General features: G+C 43.7%; 1 protein-coding gene across 2 annotated transcripts in view; it reads left to right on the top strand.

Moving 5' to 3' along the window:
• The first annotated feature begins 319 nt into the window (after positions 1-319).
• Positions 320-24,863, top strand: part of SMAD3 (SMAD family member 3) — a 75,753-nt gene continuing 51,209 nt past the window's right edge. For both annotated transcript variants that reach the window (XR_012716091.1, XM_075273173.1), the window contains exon 1: positions 320-816. Coding sequence is in view for 1 of the 2 variants with exons in the window: in XM_075273173.1 (XP_075129274.1) it covers positions 611-816 (206 nt within the window). In the remaining variant the exon portion in view is untranslated. The remainder of the gene's footprint in view (positions 817-24,863) is intronic.

Below are 24,863 nucleotides of genomic sequence, written 5' to 3'. Positions count from 1 at the left end.
AGAGAAATGTGTCAGCAGTGTGTTATGTGCAGTGTGACACACTCACTGCTCACACTTGTTACCACAATTGGTGTATATGGTTTGGGCGGAATGATAAGTGTAACAAGTGGGACATGAAGAGCAATGAAGTGAATGTGACTGAGTATCAGTTTCACCCACGCAGGGGAAAGTGACCAGAGCCGCGTCACCAGGCGCATTAATCTCGCCGGCCCCGTCAATCATCTTGTGCCCCGCCCCGTCGCTTTCAGTAGCCTCTGGCCTATATGTGCTGCCTGGAGGAGGACGTCACCAGGGTGGGCGGGGCCACAGGGGTGTTTGCGGGACAAGGTGGGAGTGACCGGTGCCAGGGGCGGAGGAATACCCTGATTGGGAGGGGAGGTGACGCGGCTCAGTCGGAGGGGGATGAAAAGTTAGAATAGTAGAGAATTATAGGCAGAGAGCGGAGAGAAGTGCGGCAATGAGCGGCAGGTAGAGCCGGTGTGACCGGGGGCAGTGACACCAGACGACACAGGCCACTTACCGGGGGGACACTAGTGTGTGACAGGCTGCCCCCTCCGCGCCCGGCTGCCCACTCTTTCCAGTCTGCATCTTTTCCTATAGGGGGGCTGCCATGTCCTCCATCCTGCCCTTCACTCCCCCAATTGTTAAGAGACTGCTGGGCTGGAAGAAGGGAGAGCAGAATGGCCAGGAGGAGAAGTGGTGTGAGAAGGCGGTGAAGAGCCTGGTGAAGAAGCTGAAGAAGACTGGACAGCTGGACGAGCTGGAGAAAGCCCTGGCAACCCAGAGCATCAGCACCAAGTGCATCACTATCCCCAGGTGAGGGCTGCTGCAGGCTGGCACGGTGCTTGGCACTCTGCATGTCCTGGGCTGGAAGTGACATGAAGCCCATGCTTATATAATAACCCTGAGCCTGTCATATGAGCTGTCAGCAGGGCCTGGGTACTGAGTACAGGCTGCACCCCCCAGCCTGCTATACACCTACTCAAGCTGGATATCCCTTAAGTACTAGCATGGTGTCTATCCTAATGATATGTCTATGGTAGTGGTGTATGATAGACACCCTGATAGTACCTAAGGGATATATATGAGGCTGGGTTGTCTAGTACCCCCGTAATCCTATATAACTGCATACTCTACTACCGTTATATTGTTAACCCTGCAAAACTTCTATCAAAGTTCATATAATATTATCGCTACCATCGCTTTGGGTTCAGGTCCTTATTGGATTTTCTGCCATGATATTGCGACCAGAAAATCCGCCATTTGTCCATGAGCAGCCAAGTGGTTGAGATTTCAAGAAAAACGCAGCGTAAACTGAGATGTGGAGCAGATCTTCAAGCCTCAGCATATCAATTTGTACTGCAGGTTTATTTTTTACTTTTGCAGAATAGCATTGTGGCAAAAACGGTGCGGGTTTTTACAGTGATATTGCAGAATTTAACCAGATGCGCTGCTCGGTATCAGGTGTGGGCCCGTCGCAGCAGATATAAGACCGAGAGTCATCCTCTTCTCTGTATATTCCATCTCTAGATATCTCAGGTGCTGTTCACATTACGTATATGGCCAGGAAGCCTGCATTAAAGGGGTTGTGCTAGGGAGACACTTATCCCTTCTCCAAAGTATAGGAGATAAGTGACACATCACTGGGGATCTGATCACTTGGTCCACTTGTGATTAGGAGAAACCCCCCCAAACCCCCTTCTTTCTGCCTGTCAGTGAAGCGCCAGTGCATGCTGCTTGATACACTTCTAAGTGGCTTTCGGGGCCAATGGAGATTGCAGTCCCAGCAGCCCCATAGCAGTGGATGGAGCGCCAGTCATACAAGTGCCCTGGCGCATCATTCACAGGGATGTGACACTTACCCTCTATTCTGTGGATCAGGGGTAAATGTCTCTAATGGCACAACCTTTTTACGCTGGGTTCACACTAGCATGCGTCTCTAGGAGAGACCGTCCAGGTTAGCCACGGAAACCCGCAGACCCCATAGACTAAAATGGGGTCTGTGCCGATTTTAGATGGAGTCTGCGGTGGAGCTAGGTATGATCCTAGCTTTAGTTTGTCAGCAGGAAATGCCTAATAACACTAATGACAGTACCTTGTAGCGCGGCTTCTACACTTGCTAAATATTCCTTTCTTATTCATTGCAGCTCCATTTTCATCAAAGTTGCTGTTTTTTTCATATGCAAATAGGTGGAAATGACTTTTTTCCTCCCTGGGCCTCACTGTCCAATGTAAATTAACTCCCCTTATTGCTGCCCAGCTCCTCTTCCCATTTGTTGATTGACTTCTACACCCCAATGCCCCCCTTCCCACCGTATACACCATACTATGTATGCCCAATGACGCCAGGCTACGCCACAAGAGCAGAAGGCCGACTTTACCTAGAGCCATACAGGAGCAGTGCAGACCATGATCACAGGGGGTGATATGTCAGTCAACCCATTGAGAGCCGAGCTGGGTGTCCGGGAGGAAAGTTGGGAGAATAAGGAAGCCGCCAAAGCACTTTTTAGCTAATTTGCATGTGGATGACGCCACAGTTTTCATGAAGGTGGTGCCGCAATGCTGAATAAGAAGTGTATTTTTGATGTGTATTAATAGCACTACAAGGTACTGTGATACGTTTCCAGCTGACAGGCTCTCTTTAAAGACAAAAGTGATATATGGAGACACCGAATCACAAGAAAACTCTGATTGATTCAGATGACCATTACCTATCTGCAGGCCTGGGTTGCTATACTGGGTGTGAACTCATGCCAAACAGTGATGTCCATCATCCATAAGATCCCATTGTAAAAATAAATAAATTAGTACCGCTTGATATACATAGTTTATTAATTGGATACTGTTGTATGAAATAGCATAGTCTAGTGCGCTGTTCTGGACCTATTTTTTACTTTGCAGTATACTGATATATTCTGGCCAACTGGAAGTCAAGAGGGTATTCATTGGGGCTCAGTTAGGCTAACGTAACCCTTCAGACATTGATTTAGGCGATGTTCACATAATTGTTTCAATTTGTTTTATTGCATTATAGAAATAGAAAAAAAGCGCTCCTACATAATCCCTGATAAGAAAGACACCAGGGGTGCCAGGCTGAACCCAATAACTCCAGTGGGGTCTGTTAGGTTTCCATCAATCTTACCAGACAACATACCCCAGCATGCTGCTCTGTTTTTTCTGGTATTACTGATGGTACGAATGACCATGGTTTTAGTTGGCAGTCAGTCCTTCAGATTGGTCATAAATATCTGATCGGGGGTCTGGCAGTTGACCCCTGCACTGTTGACACTGATCAGGTCTATAGAGTCGTGGTGCAAGTACTGCAACTCAGCTCCCAATGAATTTGTGCAGGGGCAAGTAGTAGGCCTTCTATTTTGGGTATCTTATAAAGGCTCTAAGGTAGTAAAAGGTAAGTGTTTTTCCTATAAACCGTGTAGGTGATAACTGTATGCACACTGCGGGGGCCTGACTGCTAGGACCTCTTTTGCTCGATTGGGGTCCCCAAATCTCCTGTGTGAATGAAGCATACATGACCGCCATGCCATTTAATGTCTTTAGGTCTGGCTGAGGAAATGCCTGACTAATTCTCCCGTTTTGGTCCTCAAGATCCGATCTTGGGTACTCTGAGGAAAATGGGGGTCTGTGCACATTGGTAGGATAAATATACACAAAGGTCTATCTGCAGCTTTATAAACAAGATCTATGGGATCTGCTGAAAAGCTGTCATAAGTAACTTCTGGGAGTCGGCAGATGTTTCGTCTACGCTTGGTTTTGGTGGGGCATCTGGTACTACATGGTTGAAATGATAGAGAGTAGACCTTTTGCATTTTTGGTTTACCACACCTCTCCCCTCCGCTATGTATATATCTATAGCTATCCCATATTGTGGATACTATGAAAGCAGTGGCTTGTGTGTTGTAGGACAGCGTCTGTGGCCATTCCCTCAGATTACTAAGCTTTATAGTTATAATGGTGATACCCGCTGTATTCAGTAACTGACTTCATGTGAGAAAGCATATAACCTTCAGGCAGGGAGGGCCTGTGAGTACATGCATAGGGGCGGATAGGGGGGCAGGCTGGGCGCAGGGCTCAGAATAGTACGGTTGTAAAGCTGGATTTTAGCCATTCTTCACTGAAGGTATAATCCAATTGAAAGAATTTCTTGTCTCTAAATACACAAACCCCCAGTAGTTATGTCATCTGGTTTACATAGCGTTCATTTATCTAGGGCACAAATCACCTAATACGGCTGCCATCTGAGCAGTCCTTGGCAGGGAACAGACACAAAACCCTTAAATAGTGGTGTATTTTGTCTATTCTTGTCTGTGAGTGAAATCCTCAACTATAATGGTATCGCAGATTAGCGTTTTTCTTATTTCCTAGAAAGAGTAAACTAAACATTATTGGACAGTAAAGGAATATGATGATCTGACAACGTTCTGGTGAATCATTAGGATAGATGAGAGTCCTGTCTATGAGACCTTCAGTCATCCAAACAATAAAGGGGCCGCAGTGCTAATCTATTCATGCACTTTCTTCCCTACACAATGGCGCTCCAGGACTCTTGATTGTAAAGAAAACTTTCTGGATTGTCCTGGTACCTGAGCCTCAGAAATATCTGTTTGGTTTGTTCCTGATACCAATATATTTGCTTTACTTTATAAGGCCTCATTCAGGCGGATGTAATGCCTTTGATGCTGGAGGCTAAAATGTGGCCACAATATGGAAGCAGCCACATTACATCCATCTGAATAAGGCCTAAAAGTTATGTGATCTCAATGTATGGGCTATGAGGTTATGCAGCACTTTCCATTACTTCATAGCTTTGTGATCTTATGGATGCCACATACCCTACAGCAGTGATGACAAACCTTTTAGTGACCGAGTGCCCCAACTGCAACCCAAAACCCACTAATTTGTCACAAAGTGCCAAAATGGCAATTTAACCTTAATAATGTGCGGATCCACAATTGCACACAATTATAGACCCGCAAAATATGGTCATACAAATGGGGCTTTATAGAGTTTTCTGCTCCACTGTGACCCTCATACAGTCCAATCTGCTTCACAGTGACCCCCACACAGTCCAATATGCTCCATAGTGGCCCCCACACAGTACACTCAGCTGCACAGTGACCCCCACACAGTCCAATCTGCTCCACAGTGACCCCCACACAGTCCAATCTGCTCCACAGTGGCCCCCACACAGTACAATCAGCTCCACATTGGCCACCACACAGTACAATCAGCTCCACAGTGGCTCCCACACAGTATAATCTGCTGCATAGTGATCCCCACACAGTATAATCTGTTCCACGGATGGGTGCCCAAAGAGAGGGCTCTGAGTGCCACCTCTGGCACCCATGTCATAGGTTCGCCATCACGGCCGTAGAGAGAAGTATTGTCATTGTAAACCAACCAGAGCAGCATTCCCAGTGCTCAGGAGCTCCAGGGTAATGGGATCTTATGAGTTGCTCCAAGTTTGTAAAGGACTGATAATATCATTGTGAGATTGAAAGGTTTTCCATGGAAATATTTTTAGTAAAAAAACATTGGTTCTTTTTCTTCCAGGTTCAGAGGTCATCTTTATATATATATAAACAGGCATATAGGTTTGACATGACTAAGGTGTGGTGTGCATTTAGTATAAGAATATTTTGGTCTTCTTTTCATAGTATAGCTTTTCTTACTCTTACAACCCTTACATTTTCACGGCAGGTTGTCAGCAGTTGCATAATATCTTATCATTTCTCTAAGATGTCAATGTAAAATCTTCCTTCCAAGCGTCTGACTGGAGAAATACCTGATCAGCCAATATCAAGGTGACAAGGGCAGGGGACAAAAGTTACCGACCCTTTAACACATTTTATAAACAATCACTGGACATTTGTATTATAGCTCCCCATTGAGGCCTAGTTCTGTACATCCACATTGGGTAGTTGCAGTTTTCGTTGCGATTCTGTGTCACAACCTATAGATCTTATGGCACATTGATTTGCTGTGGCTATCCGCCTATGCATTATAAAGGGTGAAACCTGCAGAAAGTATTGGCATGCTACTGCTTTACACTCTGGGTAAGACTCAATGCGGACATTTTTGTTTTCATTATGTGGATGAGAATTTTTAAAGGGCTTTCCAGGGTAGGGAATGGGTTAAATAAACAATGAAGTGTTACTCCATTGCTCCGTTCCAGTGGCGATGCTTCGGGGCACCATCGTTTTCGTCATGTACAGTAGTCAGTCACTTCATCAATGCGGAGCCAGAATTGCTGTGGATTTTCTGTCCCCAAATATTTTCTGCCTGCAGCGGATCTACTACATATGAGATAACACTCTGCGCCCTCTGCTTGGTCTTCCTCCTTGGAGATGTATGTTAGGAAGGTTTCTCGAAGACTGTAAAAGTCTGATAGAAGTCTCCAGTATATGACACTGTATAGACATATGTGGTTCACTGAAGTATGACTGTAGATCATGGCGCAATCTTAGTCCAGTGCAGCTTTGGGGTGACTTCCAGTAGTCCAGTAGGAATAAACATGCACGTAGGCAATTGTGTAGAGTACTCATATGACATAAGTCGCACCAGGCTGTGACGCTGTGGTTCGGTGCTATACATAAACCAACATAAATTGGAGCTCAATCCTTAGTCTGTCCAAAGCCAACCTGTATCCTGGACGTCAGTGACAAGTGTCCCGATCTGCCCTATGTCCCTATAGTTGTGTAACCTACCAGGATGCTGGTACCCAGATGCCAGGCCTATTCTCTTCCTGTGTCTACCCTTCTGGCATGAAGATGTAGGAATGTGTCATAGAAAGGAAGGCCGTCTGCCCTGGATTATTCACTCTGCATATGTTTACAAGTAGAGGTTGGCAGCCCCTTCCACATGCGGTACCTTTGGCGCTGGCTGTGTAATAATCTGTTTACTCTCGGCTCATTCACCAGCATATCGGATATTGTATTTCACGGTATGTGTCACTGTCTCATTCCTGTGTTTGTTTATACACATTGGTCGTGTGGAGGTGGCGGTGTGTAGCAGGGGAGCGGCCGTGCTGATAGACACAGGTGTCAGCCTTGCCCACATGTGGTAACTCATGCCTATGAAGACGTCACATTGTGAATCACTGTTACTGAAATCTACAGGATAAGCCTAATCTGCTATAATGTATTGATAAGCGTTTCTTCCTCCCTGGTTTATGCAGAGATTATTGTGAAATGTGAAGAAATAGGGGCGATCAATGAGCTACTTTGCATTGGAAACCCCTGTAGAGACTTTACAATGTGCCATGTAGACTGAGATATGCTGGTATATTACTTATTAATACATTATATTTAATTGCTTATCTTTTCTATAGTCTTCATTTCTCAACACTGTAACACATTTGTGTGTAAATGGAGTATCATGGGTTTTATATTGATGGACTGGGCTTAGGATAAGTTATCAATATCAGATCGGGAGGATCCAACACCCAGCACCCTCGCTGGTCATTTGAGCGTGTGCTTTGGCCTCTTCATTGTATACCAGGCACAGAGCCTAAGGGCTAGTTCACACAGGGGCGGATTTTGATGCGGAATCCACCTGAAAATCTGCCCCCTCAAAATAGAGGTCTACGTAGACCGCTAGCGTTCTTTTTTCCGCTAGCGGTTTGTTCCTGCTCGCGGAAAAAAGAAGCGAGCTGCCCTTTCTTCAGGCGGATTCCTCAGCTGATTCAGCCGCGGCGTCCGTCCCGCGACACTTCCCTCCTGACTAGGCCCATTCATTTGGGCCTAATCCGAAGCGGAAAGCTGTGACGGGATGCCAGTGCACTGCACCGACATCCCGTTATGGCAGCCGTGACAGAATGTGTTCACGTGGAGCCATACATAGCCTAGCAGCTTAGGCTCATTCATTTGAATGGGACTGAACGGCAGAAGGATCATATGACTGGTGGACATGATGTCAATCACTTAGAAGATGCTTCAGGGCAAACCTCCTGAATATTGATGACCTATAATAAAGGTAGACCATCAATATAAAAATTCTGGAATACTCCTTTCTTCTTAGATCTACATTTTGGGCTATTCTTTCCAGCACTGTGTCATATTTGCTAATAGGTTACTTAAGATGCCTCTGTATAACCTCTGTACTGTACACTATGTGCTAGTTACGTGTGAAGAGTCATCTGGGAGGTTCTGCCATCCCGAGGAGTCTATAGTCCAGTCCATAATCCAACCTTACAGGCCGAATATGTGTCTACAAGCGAGTCCTGGCCATGTACTAGAGGCTGTCAGAGCATGACATAAAACGTTCCCTTTAAGGTGAATATAGGAGAGCATAGGTATGGTCTTTGCATATACATTTTCTACCTAATATAGTGTAAATGATATTGAAAGCACCATTGTAGTTTTTTGCCACAAATAAATAAGTATATATGCTTTGAAAATAACAGCTACTTTTATAGAGATTGCATGAAACACAACTCGACAGAAAAGTGTTGACTAAGCTATGGAGCCTGGACTGACTGCTAGACGCAGTGACCTATGGAGCGTCTGTAAGGGAAGGCATCCTGGAAGTCTGGAGCGTGGCATTTGCTGTGCATCAGACATTTCCATCCTATAGAAGTCACTGACCTAGCGGCTGGGCATGTTGTTGTCGTCTGGTTCTGACCCAAAAATAGGATGGCGCAGAGGTGGCAACCTTTACAGTAGGGTGAATGGAGTTTATTGCACTTTCATGTGCTGATATTAGTGTTACATCTATACTACTCATCCCAAATAGGTTGGACTATATGAGACATTTATGATTAGAATAATTGTATGACCTATTGCACTAAATAAGCAAGCAAAAAATTCTATATGATGTTAAAGGGAGTGTGTCGCCAGAACCCAGCGCCACAGATTGACAGGTTACAGTCACCGGATTCTTATGTATCCCTAATCTGAGTTTATATTTCTGTATACCTGGAAAACCCCTTTAAATATGAGGCTGATCACATTAATCTCCTTCCTCCAGAGTGCCCGGCATAGGCGGCATTTGTAAGGCTTGCTGACTAATTTTGCTGCTGAGGTGAGGCCAAATTGCAGCAATATTGGACATATCTATTGTTATTGTGGTATACTGTCCCACTTCTACCTGTATCAACTGTATCTCATCCCATCCATTGAGTATTTAGAGAAAAAAAAATTCTGTAATTCCGCACTTGTGGTCATCCTGTGGCCGGAATCCCTGTTTTTTTTTTTTTTTTTAGCTCTAGGAACTTTCTCTAGCGGTAAGTGTAATAAAGCCATACTTAATATTGCTCAACACAATAGCTGGGCCTGCCTGCAAATATTCTCACCAGCGAGTGTGGATCAGCTGCAAAGATTTCCTGCCTCCTGAGGATTTGGCAGAAAAAGTTTGAGGGCCGTACTTTTCGATGCTTAAATTCAGTATAATTGCAGCCTTGTTAAACCCCCCATCCTGTTGTATCAGGTTGCAATATAAGAGCCCCGTTTCAATTAATGATAACCATCTGTACATGTGGATTTCTGTATATGCAGATGTTATTCTCACTACGAAGCCCTCACAGTGCAGAGGGGGCGAGGAGCAGCCGTGTAGATGTGTTCCCTTTTATTGCCTCCCGCAGCTGCACTTCTTCGCTCAGAAAACAAATTTTCAACTCTAAATGTAGAATAGCGAGAGCAAATGGGGATGCTTTTTTTGCAAATGAAAACATAGAGTTTTTCATTTAATGATCATCAGTCCCCGTTGCAAAGGGTTAATGGGGCAGCGTTTAGATGGAAATGTACAGATTGGTTTGGTTCGGTTCCAGAATTGCAAATAAAAACAGTTCTCCGCTCGAAAGGAAGTTAGTCGCTTACGAAATTCACCGAGGGTTAACGCTGAGTTCAGCCTCTGCGACCTTCACAGATTGAGTTTATCTCATTGAAATTAGATTGTAAGCTCTGTGAGAAAATGACCCAATAGGGATAGCCTTTAGAGCGGCTTCACACACTGTGTTTTTTGGAAAAAAGCCACAGATATTGATGCCGTTTTTGAACCACAGCCAGAAGTGAACTCCAAAGGAATGGGAAATGTAAAGGAAATACTCGTACTTCTTCTTGCTGGATTCACGTCTGGATTTGGCCTCAAAACTGCAAGAAAAACTGCAATTTCCAAAAAAGTGCCAAGTGTCAAACCACCCTTAGGCTGAGGCCACACAATGCAGGGAAGCTTTGTTTTTTGTTGTAGATTTTGCAGTTTTTTTCAGTGGATTTAGCAGATGGGACAAGTGTAAGTGTTTCCTTAATACTTCCCTTTCCTTCTGAAGCCACAGCTTTGGATAAAAAAAAGAACAACAAAATCGTCAACCAAATGCAAAGCTTTCCCCCCAGCATATGGTCTAAGGCTGGATCCACATGGGACGTACCGGATGGATTAACCATCACGAACATGCCGGTGGCTGTGATGTACAGTAGCAAAGCAAATGAGATTTATACAAATCCTTTTCACATTCTCCGCAACAAACTACTGTGCCACTTGACCTACGCTGTGCCAATTTACACTGAAGGGTTTTCACCATGGCTTTCATCATTTGCAATGCAAAGGACAAAACCTACAGCTTACCCACAGCGGTTAGGCTAGGTTCACATCTGCGCCGCACTCCGACGTAGAAACTGCCGAATATTGGCGGAGAGAAAAGTCCTGCACAGAGGACTATTCTCTCCACTGCTTTCAGTATCAAAACAGAGGACACCCGGTGGACCTCATTATAGTCAATGGGGTCCGTGGGTAACCGGTGATTTAGCCGTCCGGCTCCCAGTCGTTCAGCTTGCCTGGTGTAACCGAAAGAAGGAGACCCCTGTGCAGATGTGAACCTATCCTTAAACTTGGAAAGTTTTTGCTGCAGTGCAATTCAGGAAAATCCATTGCTGCATTGGGAAATCAGGAGTAGACACGTAGCGTACAACGCTCCAGATTTATCACAGTCGCTGATGCAGGATGATAAATTCGATGCTTCTAAGTTTATAATACTTATTAGTTGGCTTATTTTGAGTCTCAGTTTGGTGCATTTAAGCCACTCCCCTTTACTTAGAAGCCACTCCTATTTGTCTAACAAGTCAGATTTTTTTTTTAAATCTCAAACTAGTTGTGCCCAAAGGCCACACATTTTGTCACATTTTATCCCACAGTTTAGTAGGAACCACAATAGTAAACCTGCCTCGGTATACGCTGGAGAAATGTCAGCACTTTTCAATGTTGGTGCCACCTTTTTAGATGCCAGATGATACATATCAATAGGCAGTCATTCAGAAGGATAGGTGCCAGTGGCACATTTTGGGCACACTGGATACTGGGATTTGTCCAGCTGTCATTATTTCATTCTGCAAAGGGCTGAAATGGTTCATCGTGTATGGCCATTTTGTTATGGGGGTGACGGGGATTGCAATGCTCGTGCTATAGTGATCCCAGCAGATGCACCCCAAATAGCAGAGCAGCTTGTGGTTGCTTTGGTTTTCCCCAACAGAAGCTTCTTTCCATTGCTCAGGCAATAAATAGTTTTCCTCCTCGACCACAAACCATGTGACTTAGGAATCTGTGCGCAGGGAGTGGTGCACACACAGCTACTTCTGTGTACACTCAGCCCCGGCCTCTCCATCCAAATGCTCACCGGAGACCGTCTGTAGGAAGGGAGGATATATTTAGATACATTTATACCCAGTAGATTTGGGGTGCTGTTGCCTTTGTATCGCACTCGATGTGATGTGCTTAAGATATACATGTGTGTCAGCAAGTCACACTCCAGAAAGATACAGAGGTCAGAGATTGTACACCCTGGAAATAAGTGTGAAAGGCATTTCCTGAGACACCAATGCTAGCTCCTATGTTTTCTTTTGTAGATGGAAAGGATGTGGTTAGGTAGTTGCATGTAATATATTACATTTATCAAAGTGACCTTCTAGATTTTGAGGAAGTTATGGTGCAAAAAACAATAAAGCAACAGCTGTTTATAGCACTGTGGTATACAGGATCCCGGCCCTTTACTGACTGAATGCTACAAACATACTCCAGGGTGACATATTGACTGACCTCATGTAAGCCTGGTGGCTCTGGGGTTATAGTACTATTACCTTACACCCAGGGTTGTGGAGTCAGTAGGCCAAACCACCAACTCTGATAAAGACCCCTCTATTTTGCCATAGTCCAACTCCAACTCTAACTCTGAAGCCATAGTCAGTAAAAATCCTCTAATTCGTTAAACACATAGTGATTTCCTATTAAAGCAGTTTTGTAATAAACTATATAAGTATTTTTATATATTAATATAAAATGTTTAATAATTTTATTTTGGAGTTGGAGTTAGTAACTTTTTTCTAACTCCACCCAAAATTGAACCGGACTCCAAATCCAGATGAGCAGAGGTTCCTGGGTAGTGGCCCCCACCGAACAAATATTGATTTATATTAAGAATAGGTCATCCATATTACAATCCCCCCCTCTGTATAGTTTGCATCAGGCAGTGTAAAGTAGGGGGTCCCAAACTTGGCCGGGCAAATGGGTCACACAGAAAAAAAAATAAAATTGATGGGCAGCATTCCTTTCAGATTCTATACAATATGAATTTATTGTTAAATAACCCCAGCAGTAACCCCACATAGTTTAATATACCCCAGCAGTGGCCCCTGTACATTTTAATGTCTCTCAGTAGTGTCCCCATACAGTTTATTGTGCCCCATCAGTGGCCCTGTATATTTTAATGTTCCCCAGCAATTTTTGTTTGCAGATTTTGTTTGCAGGTTTGTTTGCAGATAAAATTTGATCTTTAAAGAGATCCTATCATTAAAACACAATTTTTTCTGCCTACCACGTAGGAATAGCCTTAAGAAAGGCTATTCTTCTCCTACCTTTAGATGTCTTCTGCGCGCCGCCGGTCAGTAGAAATCCTGGTTTTCATTGGTATGCAAATTAGTTTGCTGCGAGAGAACTCTCCAGCAACGCCCCTGTCTTCTTCAGGAATGTCCTCGTTACGCATCTTCTTCTGTGCAGGCGGTCAAACTTGTAGGCCTCAAGCAGCGCTGACTGTGCATGCCCGCGGCCACAAGAAAAATGGCCGCTTACACAGTAAGTATGCGGCCATTTTCTTGTGGCCTGTGGGCATGCGCAGTTGGCTCTACCCGAGGCCTACAAGTTTGTCCGCCTACGCCAGAAGATGATGTGTGCCGAGGACGTTCCTGAAGAAGATGGAGGGATCGCTGGAGAGTTCTCTAGCAGCATTGGGGATGCCCCTAGTGCTGTTTGAGCACTGGGGCCCGCCCCCAGTGCTGCGAGAGAACTCATTTGCATACCACCGAAAACCGGGATTTCTACCGAACGGCAGCGCGGAGAAGACATCTAAAGGTAGGAGAAGAATAGCCTTTATTAAGGCTATTCCCATGTGTTAGGCAGAAAAAATTGAGTTTTAATGATAGAATCAACCTAACCAAGGTGAAATGTTTATCTACAAGGCAGAAGGTGTATACATAATTCTCTCTAGTATTTATAGGCTCTTCAGTGTGTCCCCAGGCTGGTTCATGTGAAATATTCTTGCATATAATTCTCAGTTATTTTTTTAAATTTTTTTTGCTGACTTTTTTTTTACTCTACCTACCAAAAAAAAATAAAAAATGATGGTATCCTATAGGAATGCACTGAGTCACAGTGGCATTAGTGCAACACTTTCATCTAACTGATGTGTAACAGTCCCACACCAGTATGGATTAAGACTACACAGGGCTACACTGGGACTTCTTAGGATCTTAGTAATGCAGATTTTCTGTATAACTCATGCCAAAAAACATATGTCAAGCCAAAGCGTCCCCAGCCTGCCCTGCTCTACCAACGTTCACGGAAAGTGGCACACTAGGTGCGCAACGGGGGATGATCTGCACATTTGGCTCAAATAAAGGCCTCCTGTCAAATGTGCACCACAATATCACCCATGTATGCCAGAAGATTGACACAGAGGAGTTGAGAAATTTCACTCACTGACTTTTTTTTTTTTTTTTTTTTTTTTTAGGCTGAGGCCCCATGTTGAAAAAAACACAGATTTTTTTTTGTTGCAGATTTTGCTGCGTTTTTTTGAGCCAAAGCCAGGAGTGGATTGAGCAGAAGGGAGACGTATAACAACTTCCTATATACTTCCTTTTCCTTCTGTAGCCACTCTTGGCTTTAGCTCAAAAAACCGCAGCAAAATCTGCAACTAAAAAAGCAGTATTTCCGCAACATGGGGCCTCAGCCTTATGCAGTTATGTGGGCTGCAGCTGGGCGTTGAAACTGGTTAAGGTAACTTTTAGGCTAATACTACACTCTGACTCTGGCTTGTAGACATGTAGCGTGGGCAATGGTCACATGGCTGCCTTCTTTGCAAGTAAAGAAAGTAAACTCTGTCTCGTTACAAGTAGAAAGTTACCGTAACACAGCATTGTAAGATATCCAGACCTGATGAATTTTTTACAACCATCATGTCACGGTCATAGTAACATACAAGTGACATTCACATTCACCATCATTCTTCTCCCCGTACTGTGATGTCATGTGTCACAGCCAAAATCGTTATGTAATCCTGGCCTTATTTGCAGACATCTGACTCGCCCTTTAACCTTAGCATATTTTGGGTGAAACTAGAATACTTAGTGGAGGTAATGTCTATGCAGATGGACCCAAAGCCATTGTCACCCAGCTGAAATTTCATGGTCACATGACACTCAAGAAGTCTGACTTTTACAACTGGGGGGGGGGGGGATGAAATTTTTGCAACGTGAGGATGGTGCAAAGATGTGCGTCTGTTGGTCTTTGTTTAGTGGAATCTGAATGTCCATTCTTAAGGGGGCAGCGCAGCCATTTGCAGTCCATGTGGTGGGTTCAGTGAGATTAGGCGCGGCGGGCGCAGACAGCAGCAGGCATTAATACAATTAGTCTGAGAAGGAGGCCGCTTACAGTAACAGGCGGCCCCGGCAGGTATCACGTTGCTGCAGACAGTTTATTCAATCTCCACTCAAGAACAGCGGGATCTCACTGCTCCAGCTTAACCCTTTGCTCCCCTGCAAAAACTTCCACGTCCAAAAGAAGGGGCTTCTCCTTCAGTGGATATGTGGCAGCTATTTCTGGCCGTATTCCAGGTGTTGTATAACCAGTTTCTGAGGCATTTCATCCGTTATTTATGTAACGTAAGCCGTGGTAATAGTGGAAATTGTTGAGGGTAATTTGTACTCGCTCATTAGACTCGGTTCTGTCAATAAATAGAAGTAGAATATTTTTTTTCGTTTCAGTTATTGAGAAAGAGACTAGACCAGAAAAATGTTCTGTGCGTGTATGTAGATGATATACAGTTTATTTATTACAGGCATGATGTTGTATGTTGATATGGAGCTTTTTATTTGCTTTTTTAGTCTTCTTTTTTTGCCAGTTGTGTATCTTACCACAATATCCAGATGTCCAGGGTTAGTTAATGGAAAGTTATGAAATTCCAGTTTTGGAGGGTTTTTTTTTCTACAATGTTAGAGCATGCTTCATTGTGATATTATTTGTTAGCTGTGTGGTGTTTAGTTGTGTTTTTGTGGGTCCTTCCTATTGACTTAATGGGTTAAACTGGAGAATAAGCAACTGTTTGTAAAAAAAAACAACCCCATACTATGTATTGTATTTGCCCGTGAATTTTGGTGGTTATGTTCTAGGAATATTTTTGAGAATTTTTTTTGTTTTTAAAGGGATTGTCTGGCAGAGAATTCCTCAACCCTACTGACACACAGGAAATGCTGCTCGGGGGCCGATCACTGCTGTGATTGGTTGAGCAGTGTCAGGGGAACAGGAAGTAGTGACCAGTGGGGCGTTGGAACAGGCACTGCGGGGTATCTATGATGTGACTTTTTTTTTTTTTTTTAAAGAGAGAAAAAATAAAAACCTTTACCAAATATATTGGAAAGGTTGTGTAGACTTGTGGTGTTTTCTTAAAGACAACTATCTGACATGTCTGTTTTAAATAATTATATTCTTATAGTTATGTTTTGCTGTTCCTCTGTTATTCTTCTTGGAAATTTATGAGTAAATTGACAATTGGGCATTACCAATGCAGCGACACACCTTCCCTGGCAATGCACATTTGTCAATTTACTTATGTCCATAACATAACAGAGCAAAAGAATAACATAGAACCAGATCTATCATTTCATGGGGGATACAAGTGTCTATTAAAGGGCTCTATCATTGGGAAAAGTCATTTTTAAGCAATAACATCCTTGCATAGCCTTTAGAAAGGCTATTCCACACCTACCTTTTGTATGTAAATCGCCTCAGTGGTTTTTGAATGAGACTGTTTTTATTCATATGCTAATTAGGCTCCAGAGAGAACAGGAAATTCTCAGCGAGAAAGACCGTGCTCAATGAGACTTCCGCTGCATCCTGGAGGCTAATTAGCACATGAATAAAAAAGGACTCATTCAAAAACTACTGAGGCAATTTACATACAAAAGGTAGGTGTGGAATAGCCTTTCTAAAGGCTATGCAAGGATGTGATTGGTTAAAAAATGACTTTTCCCAATGATAGAAGCCCCTTTAAAACAGACATACTGGGAAAAGTGCCAAGTCCTCTTTAAAGGGAGTCTGTCCCCAAGAAACTTTCTGCATGGGTATAATATACATTTATTTAGATTAATTTCACCAGCCATCAATTGACCTTTCATCATGTTTTGGATTGTGGCGCCCCCAATGCTGCGAGAGAACTCTCCAGCGATGCCTCCATCTTCTTCAGGAACCTCTCTGCGCGTCTTCTTCCGGAGCTGGGTTTCAATCTTCTAGGCCACGGGCAGAGCAGACGGCACATGTCCGCGGCCACAAGAAAATGGCCACTTACGCTTACTGTATAAGCAGCCATTTTTCTTGTGGCCGCGGGCATGTGCAGTCTGCTCTGCCCGAGGCCTAGAAGATTGAAACCCAGCTCCGGAAGAAGACGCGCAGTACTACATAGTGGTATATAGTTCTATTGCTTGGTATAAGTAGGTGCACTTAGCAGTCTGGGCCGTTCTTGGCGTCTGAGAAGGATATATCTGCTCTCTCACATCATTTCATTATCACAATTGCTGAATTATCTTCCACAGCCATAGTAATCTTAAGGGAATTTGCAGCGGACCGTAGGGCTGTACACCTGAGCGGATTCTAGTCTGTATCCATTCTCACTTCCATTCACGTTAACATTAACTGTGTAATTTTTTTTCTCTCTATTTTTTGATTGTTAGCAATTTAAGTCTGGGACATTATACTTAATAACTCTGATGACTAATGTTTGTCTAAAAAAAAAATCAAGAAAAGAAATTAAGAAATCCATAACACGCGGGATTGTCACATCAGGGATCCAATTAAAATTATCATTAAAAAAAAAAAAAAAATCTATTGTTTTTATAATGTAAACTTGTGGGTTATAGGAGAAACAAAATTAACAAGATTTAATGGACTGAGCGACCATTAATTTTAATTTATTAATTTATTAGCAGCAGTTATTTGTACGTAACAGGAGAGAATGTTATTATTCTGCTTGATGTACTCACTGATATAAACAGCATCATGGAGCGCTTGATTTCAATTGAAACAGATCGTATTCCCCTCGGTTTCTTCTCTAATATCGGCTTGTATTAAACAATCGGAGCTGCGCTGTAAGTACGTCTTGGAGAGAGGCAGGTTAACCCTTCGTATCGATGGCAATGCCGAGAAATAGGAGTTTATGCAACGCTCACTTATCCATTACGTCAGGACGTAGAGTCAATTAAAAATGCAACTAAGCCATTTTGATGAGACTGTCTGGAGCCTGTTTGGCTGCAAGGATGGATTGATAGAGTGGTTTCCATGGCCGAGACCCCGAGGGAGTTACCTTAGGAGAGTAATGGGCGAAAAAAAATGCACGTAATGTATTTTCTCCCTTAAGGAAAAAAAATGTAACACTAGATAAAAGTCCCTAAAAGGAATGTGTGGCGAATCTGAATTATTTACTAAACCCTGATACTGAAATACGTCACATTTTATAATCTGTTTTTATTTTCTGATGGTAGATTTTACGGCTGAGGGCGCACATAGCGAAAAAGCGCTGTGGGAAAAACCTCTGTGGAAACGCATTACAGTTTTTCTCAGACTTTCTGCTTTCGTTATACTTATAGGGAAACCACCGGAGTTTCTGTAGGTATAAATGATATACTGCGATTTTTCAAAACCGCAACCGTTTTAGAAATCGCAGCATTTCCGCTGCGCATATTTTTCTGCAATGTGTGGATGGGATTCACAATCACTTTGCAGTGATTGTAAAACACACCAGTTTTTACCGCGCTGTTTCCACAGAGGCCAAACCGTGGTGTTTTACGCCACATGGGGCCTCAGCCTTCCATGGTACTTTGTGGCAGACTGGCCATTGACTTCTGTTGTAAAATACTTACTTGCATACTTTCCTCCTGCTATGCATACTGGCCTAACGTATATCTAAACCACTCTCATTTGGCCTGGAGGCCTGGGTATATAGCAGAGACATTTCTGAGAAACACTCCAAATGTGCAAAAACTGAGATGTGACCTGAGCCTTAGACTACATTCAGACACCTGTCATTCAGTTGTGTATAGGAACAGATCTACGGCCATCTGAATTCAACCTATTAGTGTACCAGAGATTTTCCTGCTTCAGTATTGCTGCTTATTGTCAGTATTGACTCACGACAGACAGTCCCTATAATACGAGATATGGCTCCGGAGTGCATGTCCAGCCATATGTTTCCCTCCATCCATACATACTGTACATGTTGGTAGAAGTCCGCCATAGCGTGTGCTGATGCTTATTAGTAGATCTGCACTCTGCCTAATAGGTGGGTCCCAAGTTGGGTAGCCAGTATACGTTGTCCATATGCCTGATACGGCATACGGAAAGGGGTTCTCCTGATAAAACATGTTTAAGACTATGTTCACATTTGCATCAGATTCTCCGTATGATGAACAGCTTTTTCATCCACTGTTTCCTCACACCTGTCGAACCTCTGTACAGTCAGTGGGGTCCATCTGTCTCCATATGTAACTGCTATTTTAGCGGTGCACCTGTCACTGGTCTTCAGATGGCCGATGCCAGTGTGAACCTAGCGTCAGACATTGTTCAGACTGAGCTTTTTTTTGTAGTTCTTGATACATAAAGATTTATAGTGAGTAGGTGAGAGTTCTTGCCATGGCATACATTTTCTACAGTCGCAAGTTAATTATTTGTTAAAAATAGTCCAGACGGTAGGAAATTGATGTGGTCATTTTAAGAGGCACTTGACTCAGTTTCCGGAACGTTACAAAAGATGTTTTTAAGGATTGTTTATTCTCCATAGATTAAGCCAAAGGAATTCTCTAAGAAAAAAGGAAACCTACCCGGGTAACAATACAGCGTTATAGAGGCAAAGAACGTAAATGGCTTTGTTCTCAAGAGAAAATATGAGAATGAAACAAAAGACGAAACAGTGAACCGTACAGGATCGATGGAACTAACTAATCCATGGTGATGCCAGGGACCCGCCTGCAATACTGCCTCCATAGGAGTGCCAACCTAATACCACCATTCTGTGATGCCAGGGCCCTGCCACAATACTGTCTCCATAGGAGTGGCAACCTAATACCACTACTCAGTGATGCCAGAGCGCCACCTACAATGCAGCCCCCATAGGAGTGCCAACCTAATACCACCATTCTGTGATGCCAGGGCCCTGCCACAATACTGCCTACATAGGAGTGGCAACCTAATACCACTATTCAGTGATGCCAGAGCGCCACCTGCAGTATTGCCCCCATAGAAGTGCCAACCTAATACCACCATTCAGTGCACAGAACCCCAGGCTTCACCAGATACCACAGCACTGCCAAACAGATACCACCTTGCAGCACAGACCTGTGAGATAGGACAAGTGAGTCGCTTACTCAGATTGCAGTTTGCTGATAAAGTCTCTGTTATTGCTCTATGTAAACACACAGATAACACTGAGTCCATTCTGTACAAGAAACTGCACATTATCTGCTCTGCTTTTAAGTGTTCTGTGTCTCGTTCAGTAGTGGGGGGAGAGATAAAGGAAGTGAGACGCAGACACTACATGCAGCCTGGCCGAAACACTTTAATTCATTCCCTTCCAAGTGCACGGCTCGCTAGTATTACTCAGAAGCTCCAGCCTCGTAGTAATTCTAGTGCATGTAGATCTAGGGCTGGTGTAGATTTGTGCTCTGCCCACTGTCTACAACAGTGGGTGGCGAGTGGCGCACAGAGGCAGAGATGTGACATAGCGCGCCAGAGATGCGCCAACACATGGTGCAAGTTTACAACAGAATTCTGGCAAACACACAATAGTAAATGAGGTCCATTGTCTTTGTTTTAAGGGAACCTATCAGCAGACTTCTGGACACTAAACCATCAGCATGGCCTTATGCACTGGTGATTTAGTGTCTTAATCTGCCGAGCCTAGTCTGTTCACTCCAATTGGGCCCATCTCTGGTTCTCCCAGCGCATGCGCAATTCTCTATCCTCGCTTCAGTGCATATGCTCTGCACACTGAGGTGTACAGACCTTGGCTTTACCCACTGGGCAGATTTATTAAGACTAGTGTATACCCCCCCCCCCCTTCCGCAATGAGAATGCACCTCCAGGGCAGACCGACAATGGGCATTAAACCACTGGTGCATAAGGACATGCTGGTGATAAGATACCTGGTTAAGTTGACTTTCTATAAAATACAGTAAGTGCTCTCTTTTATATTCGTCAGCACCTTATAACATGCGCCTGGAATAGGTCCCTCCATAATGTGTGGATAATAACTCATAATAATAACTCATAATGTGTGGATAAAATGTCATTATCTCATACAATGCATAGGGCAGAGCTGCGAGGACTGTAGATGGTACTGTGAGACTTTAATAAAAGTTCTGCATTTTAAGTATATGTGAATTGATAAATTGCTTTCTGTATTATGCGGTGTATCCATCGCTGAGCAGGTAGTTCTCACTCGCATCCACAAATTAATTTTCTCCATAGTTCTGCTCGCGCAGTTTCCGTGATTGTCGTGGCCCAGTTCTGCAAGAGCTGCTCCTTTCAGACAACTAAATAAGCTACATCTCTAGAGTAATTTTCTGCTCCAGACCTCGCACACGTAGAAAGGTGTGACAAGAGCTCCAGTGTTCCTAATCTTAACTACTGCAATTTTAGTCTGAAGTAAATATCTGCTCACCCAGCCGTGCGATCGTATTACCGCGGCTGCATGTCAACAGGTCCGACCGCCGAGAAGATGTGCATATGGGACCAATAGATTGAAATTGTTTATGAAGAAAAGATTGAATTTCTTCAGCAATACTACTGTATGCTACTGAGAGGGATGGGGAGATGCTCTTAGTGTTGTTCTTAAAATTTTCTAAAGTAGAATTTACACAATAGGAAGGATGTGTGTGAGGTAAAATATATAGAGGATAATATATCCAGTAATGTAAACTATACAAGTATTTGAGGTCTCTCACTTATAACATGAGTATTGGCTCATAGGTAGAGTGTTCTTATACAGATGACTTCTAGTATTCCTAATACTTTTTGGTTAGTGGTACAATATCCCTTATAATAAGTGTCTCAGATTCTGCAGAATCTTTGTGTACAGAAGAAGCTTTATGTCAATGACTCATGGACCTTAAAGGGATTCTACAATTAAAACACTTTTTTTTATAGTTGACATGTAGGAATATCCTTAAGAGAGGCTATTCTTCTCCTACCTTTAGATGTCTTCTCTGCGCTGCCGTTCCATAGAAATCCCGGTTTTCGTCAGTATGCAAATGAGTTTTCTCGCAGCACTGGGGGCGGACCCCAGCGCTCAAACAGCACTGGGGGCGTCCTCAATGCTGCGAGAGAACTCTCCAGCGACACCTCTATCTTCATCTGGAACGTCCTCTTCATGTGTCGTCTTCCGGCGCAGGCAGTCAAACTTGTAGGCCTCGGGCAGAGCCAACTGCGCCTGCCCAGAGGCCACAAGAAAATGGGCACTTACTTACTGTGAAAGCGGCCATTTTTCTTGTGGCCACGGGCATGTGCAGTCGACTCGACCCAAGGCCTACAAGTTTGACCGCCTGCGCCGGAAGAAGATGCATGAAGAGGACGTTCCAGATGAAGAAAAAGGCGTCGCTGGAGAGTTCTCTCACAGCATTAGGGATGCCCCCCAGTGCTGTTTGAGCGCTGGAGGAAAGAACTCATTTGCATACCGACGAAAACCGGGATTTCTACAGAATGAAGCGTGGAGAAGACATCTAAAGGTAGGAGAAGAATAGCCTCTCTTAAGGATATTCCTACGTGTCAACTAGAATAAAGAGTGTTTTAATGGTAGAATCCCTTTAACCCCTTAGCGACCTTTGACGTACTATTACGTCATGGACGTGAGGTACTTCGCGCACCATGAAGTAATTGTACGTCATGGTGATTCCGCCCGCTCACTAGCTGAGCGGGCGGAATCGGAACTGGGTGATGGCTGTTACTGACAGCTATCACCCTTTTCCATAACCTCCGGTCGGTACTTTTACCGATCGGAGGTTTTAACCCTTTGATTGCGATGGTCAAACATGACCACCGCAAACAAAGGGTGCCGCGATCTCTCCCCCCCCCCCCCCCCCCCCCCGCCGGCACCCCACGCGGTGAGATCGGTGGGTGCTGGTATCTGTAATATGTAGTCTGGGGTCTGGTTAGTGACCCCAGACAGCCCTGAGCACTCACTTACTTACCTGGTGCTCCCGGCGTCTTCTGGAAGTGAGTCTGTGCCGTCCGCACAGCTCACTTCCTGTTTCTCGAGCGAGACACGTGCAGGCTGTCACTGCAGCCTGTGTCTCAGTCTAGAGTAGAGAATCAGTGATGCAATCTTCACTGATCCATGTGTCCCATAGGGACACAAGAACAAGTAAAAAAAAAGTGTAAAAAAAAAAATAAAGTATTTGAAAACAATTAATAAAGTTATAAAGTCCCAAAAATCCCTTTTTTCTATAAAAAATGAATTATGTAAAAAAACACAAAAAATTAATAAAAACAATACATATTTGGTATTGTCGCGTCCGTAACAACCTGTACAACAAAACTGAAACAATATTTAATGTACACAGTGAACGGCGGTAAAAAATAACGGAAAAAACCTGCCGGAAGTAGTGATTTTTCGCCATCTCACCTTACAAAATGTGCTATAAAAAGTGATCAAAAAGTCATATGCACCCCAAAATAGTACCAATAAAATGCACAGGTTGTCCCGCAAAAAATAAGCCCTCAACCAACACTGTCAAGCGAAAAATAAAAATGTTACGCCTCTCAGAAGATGGCGATGCAAAAATCACTGATTTATGTCCCCAAATGTGTTTTTGTTCTGCAGACTTAGTATCGCATAAAAAAATAACATAAATGAGGTATCGCCGTAACCGTACCAACCCGCAGAATAAAGGTCACATGTTACTTATACTGTACGCTGCATGGCGAAAAATGTAAAAGGTAAAACTCAATACCAGAATTGATTTTTTCTCTTTTAAATCCAGCAAAAAAAGAGTTAATAAAATGTAATCAGTAAGTTTTAGGCACCCCAAGATGGTGTCATTACAAAATACATCGCATCCCGCAAACAACAAGCCCTTATATGGCCACGTCAGCAGAAAAATAAAGAAAATATAGCCTCTACCAATGTGAAGACAAAATCACGCAAAATCGCCAAATCATTAGAACACAACTGGGTGCGGCAGGCAGGGAATGTATAAGCTGTGCGAGCGAATATCAGGGGACACCCCGGATTTAGAGCTTACGAGGGAAAATATACCAGAAGTGACCCCAGTGTGACTTCCCCAATCATAGGAGCTACTGGGGGTACAGTAGGGAATTTAGTGTCTGCAATATCCTCCGCACGGCTTATACATTCCCTCTTCGCCATCCGCTGTGCAGTCACGTCCGGGATACTAATACTCACTACACCCCCTGATAAATTATTTTAGGGGTGCAGTTTTTAAACTGCGCTCACTCCTTTGGGGAATCCACTTTTCTGGTACCTTACAGGCTCTACAAACATGACATGGCGTCTAGATACCAAACATCTGAATCTGTACTCCAAAAGCCGCATCGCGCTCCTTCCCTTCTGCCCCCTGCTGTGCGCCCAAACTGCAGTGTATGCCACATGTATGACACTGGTGTAACCGGGGTAATGTCATATGTGAGTATAAACTGATATTAGGGCACATATATGACACTGGTGTACCTGGGATAACATATGCAATGTCATATGTGGGTATAAACTGATATTAGGGCCCAGCCAGACACAGAAGGGAAGAAGGTTATTTGGTTTTTGGAGCACAGACTTAGACGGTTTGGTTTTTGGATGCCATGGCACTTTTGCAGAGACTCTAAAATTTCCCCTACAAAATGGGGTCACTTCTTGGGGAATTCCAGTTTACTGGAACCTCCAGGGCTCTGCAAAAACAACATGGCGCCCAGAAAGTCCCTCTAAATCTGTACCCCAAAAGCTAAAAAGCGCAGTGCTCCTTCGCTTCTGAGCCCTGCTGTGCGCCCAAGCAGCAGTTTATACCCACATATATAATTTTTTTGCCCCTCGGGAAGGCCCACTTAATAGTTTTAGGAGTGCAGGTCTCTGACAACACAAAGTGGGTGCAATGCATTGGATACCAAAATGGCATATTTCTTTAAAAATTTCAATTTTTGGGAAGCATTTTTAGTCTCAAAATCATAATACCACTTGATACATTCCTTGACGGGTGTAGTTTCTAAAATGGGGTCACTTTTGAGGGGTTTCTATTGTATTGATACTTTAGGGGCTCAGCAAATGCGACATGGCACCTCAAAACTATTCCAGCAATATATGCCCTCCAAAATCCAAA

The sequence above is a fragment of the Leptodactylus fuscus genome, chromosome 5 (assembly GCF_031893055.1).
Source record: "Leptodactylus fuscus isolate aLepFus1 chromosome 5, aLepFus1.hap2, whole genome shotgun sequence".
Lineage (NCBI taxonomy): Eukaryota > Metazoa > Chordata > Amphibia > Anura > Leptodactylidae > Leptodactylus > Leptodactylus fuscus.
Note: the sequence above shows the minus strand (reverse complement) of the source record. Positions and strands in the feature narration are given on the sequence as shown.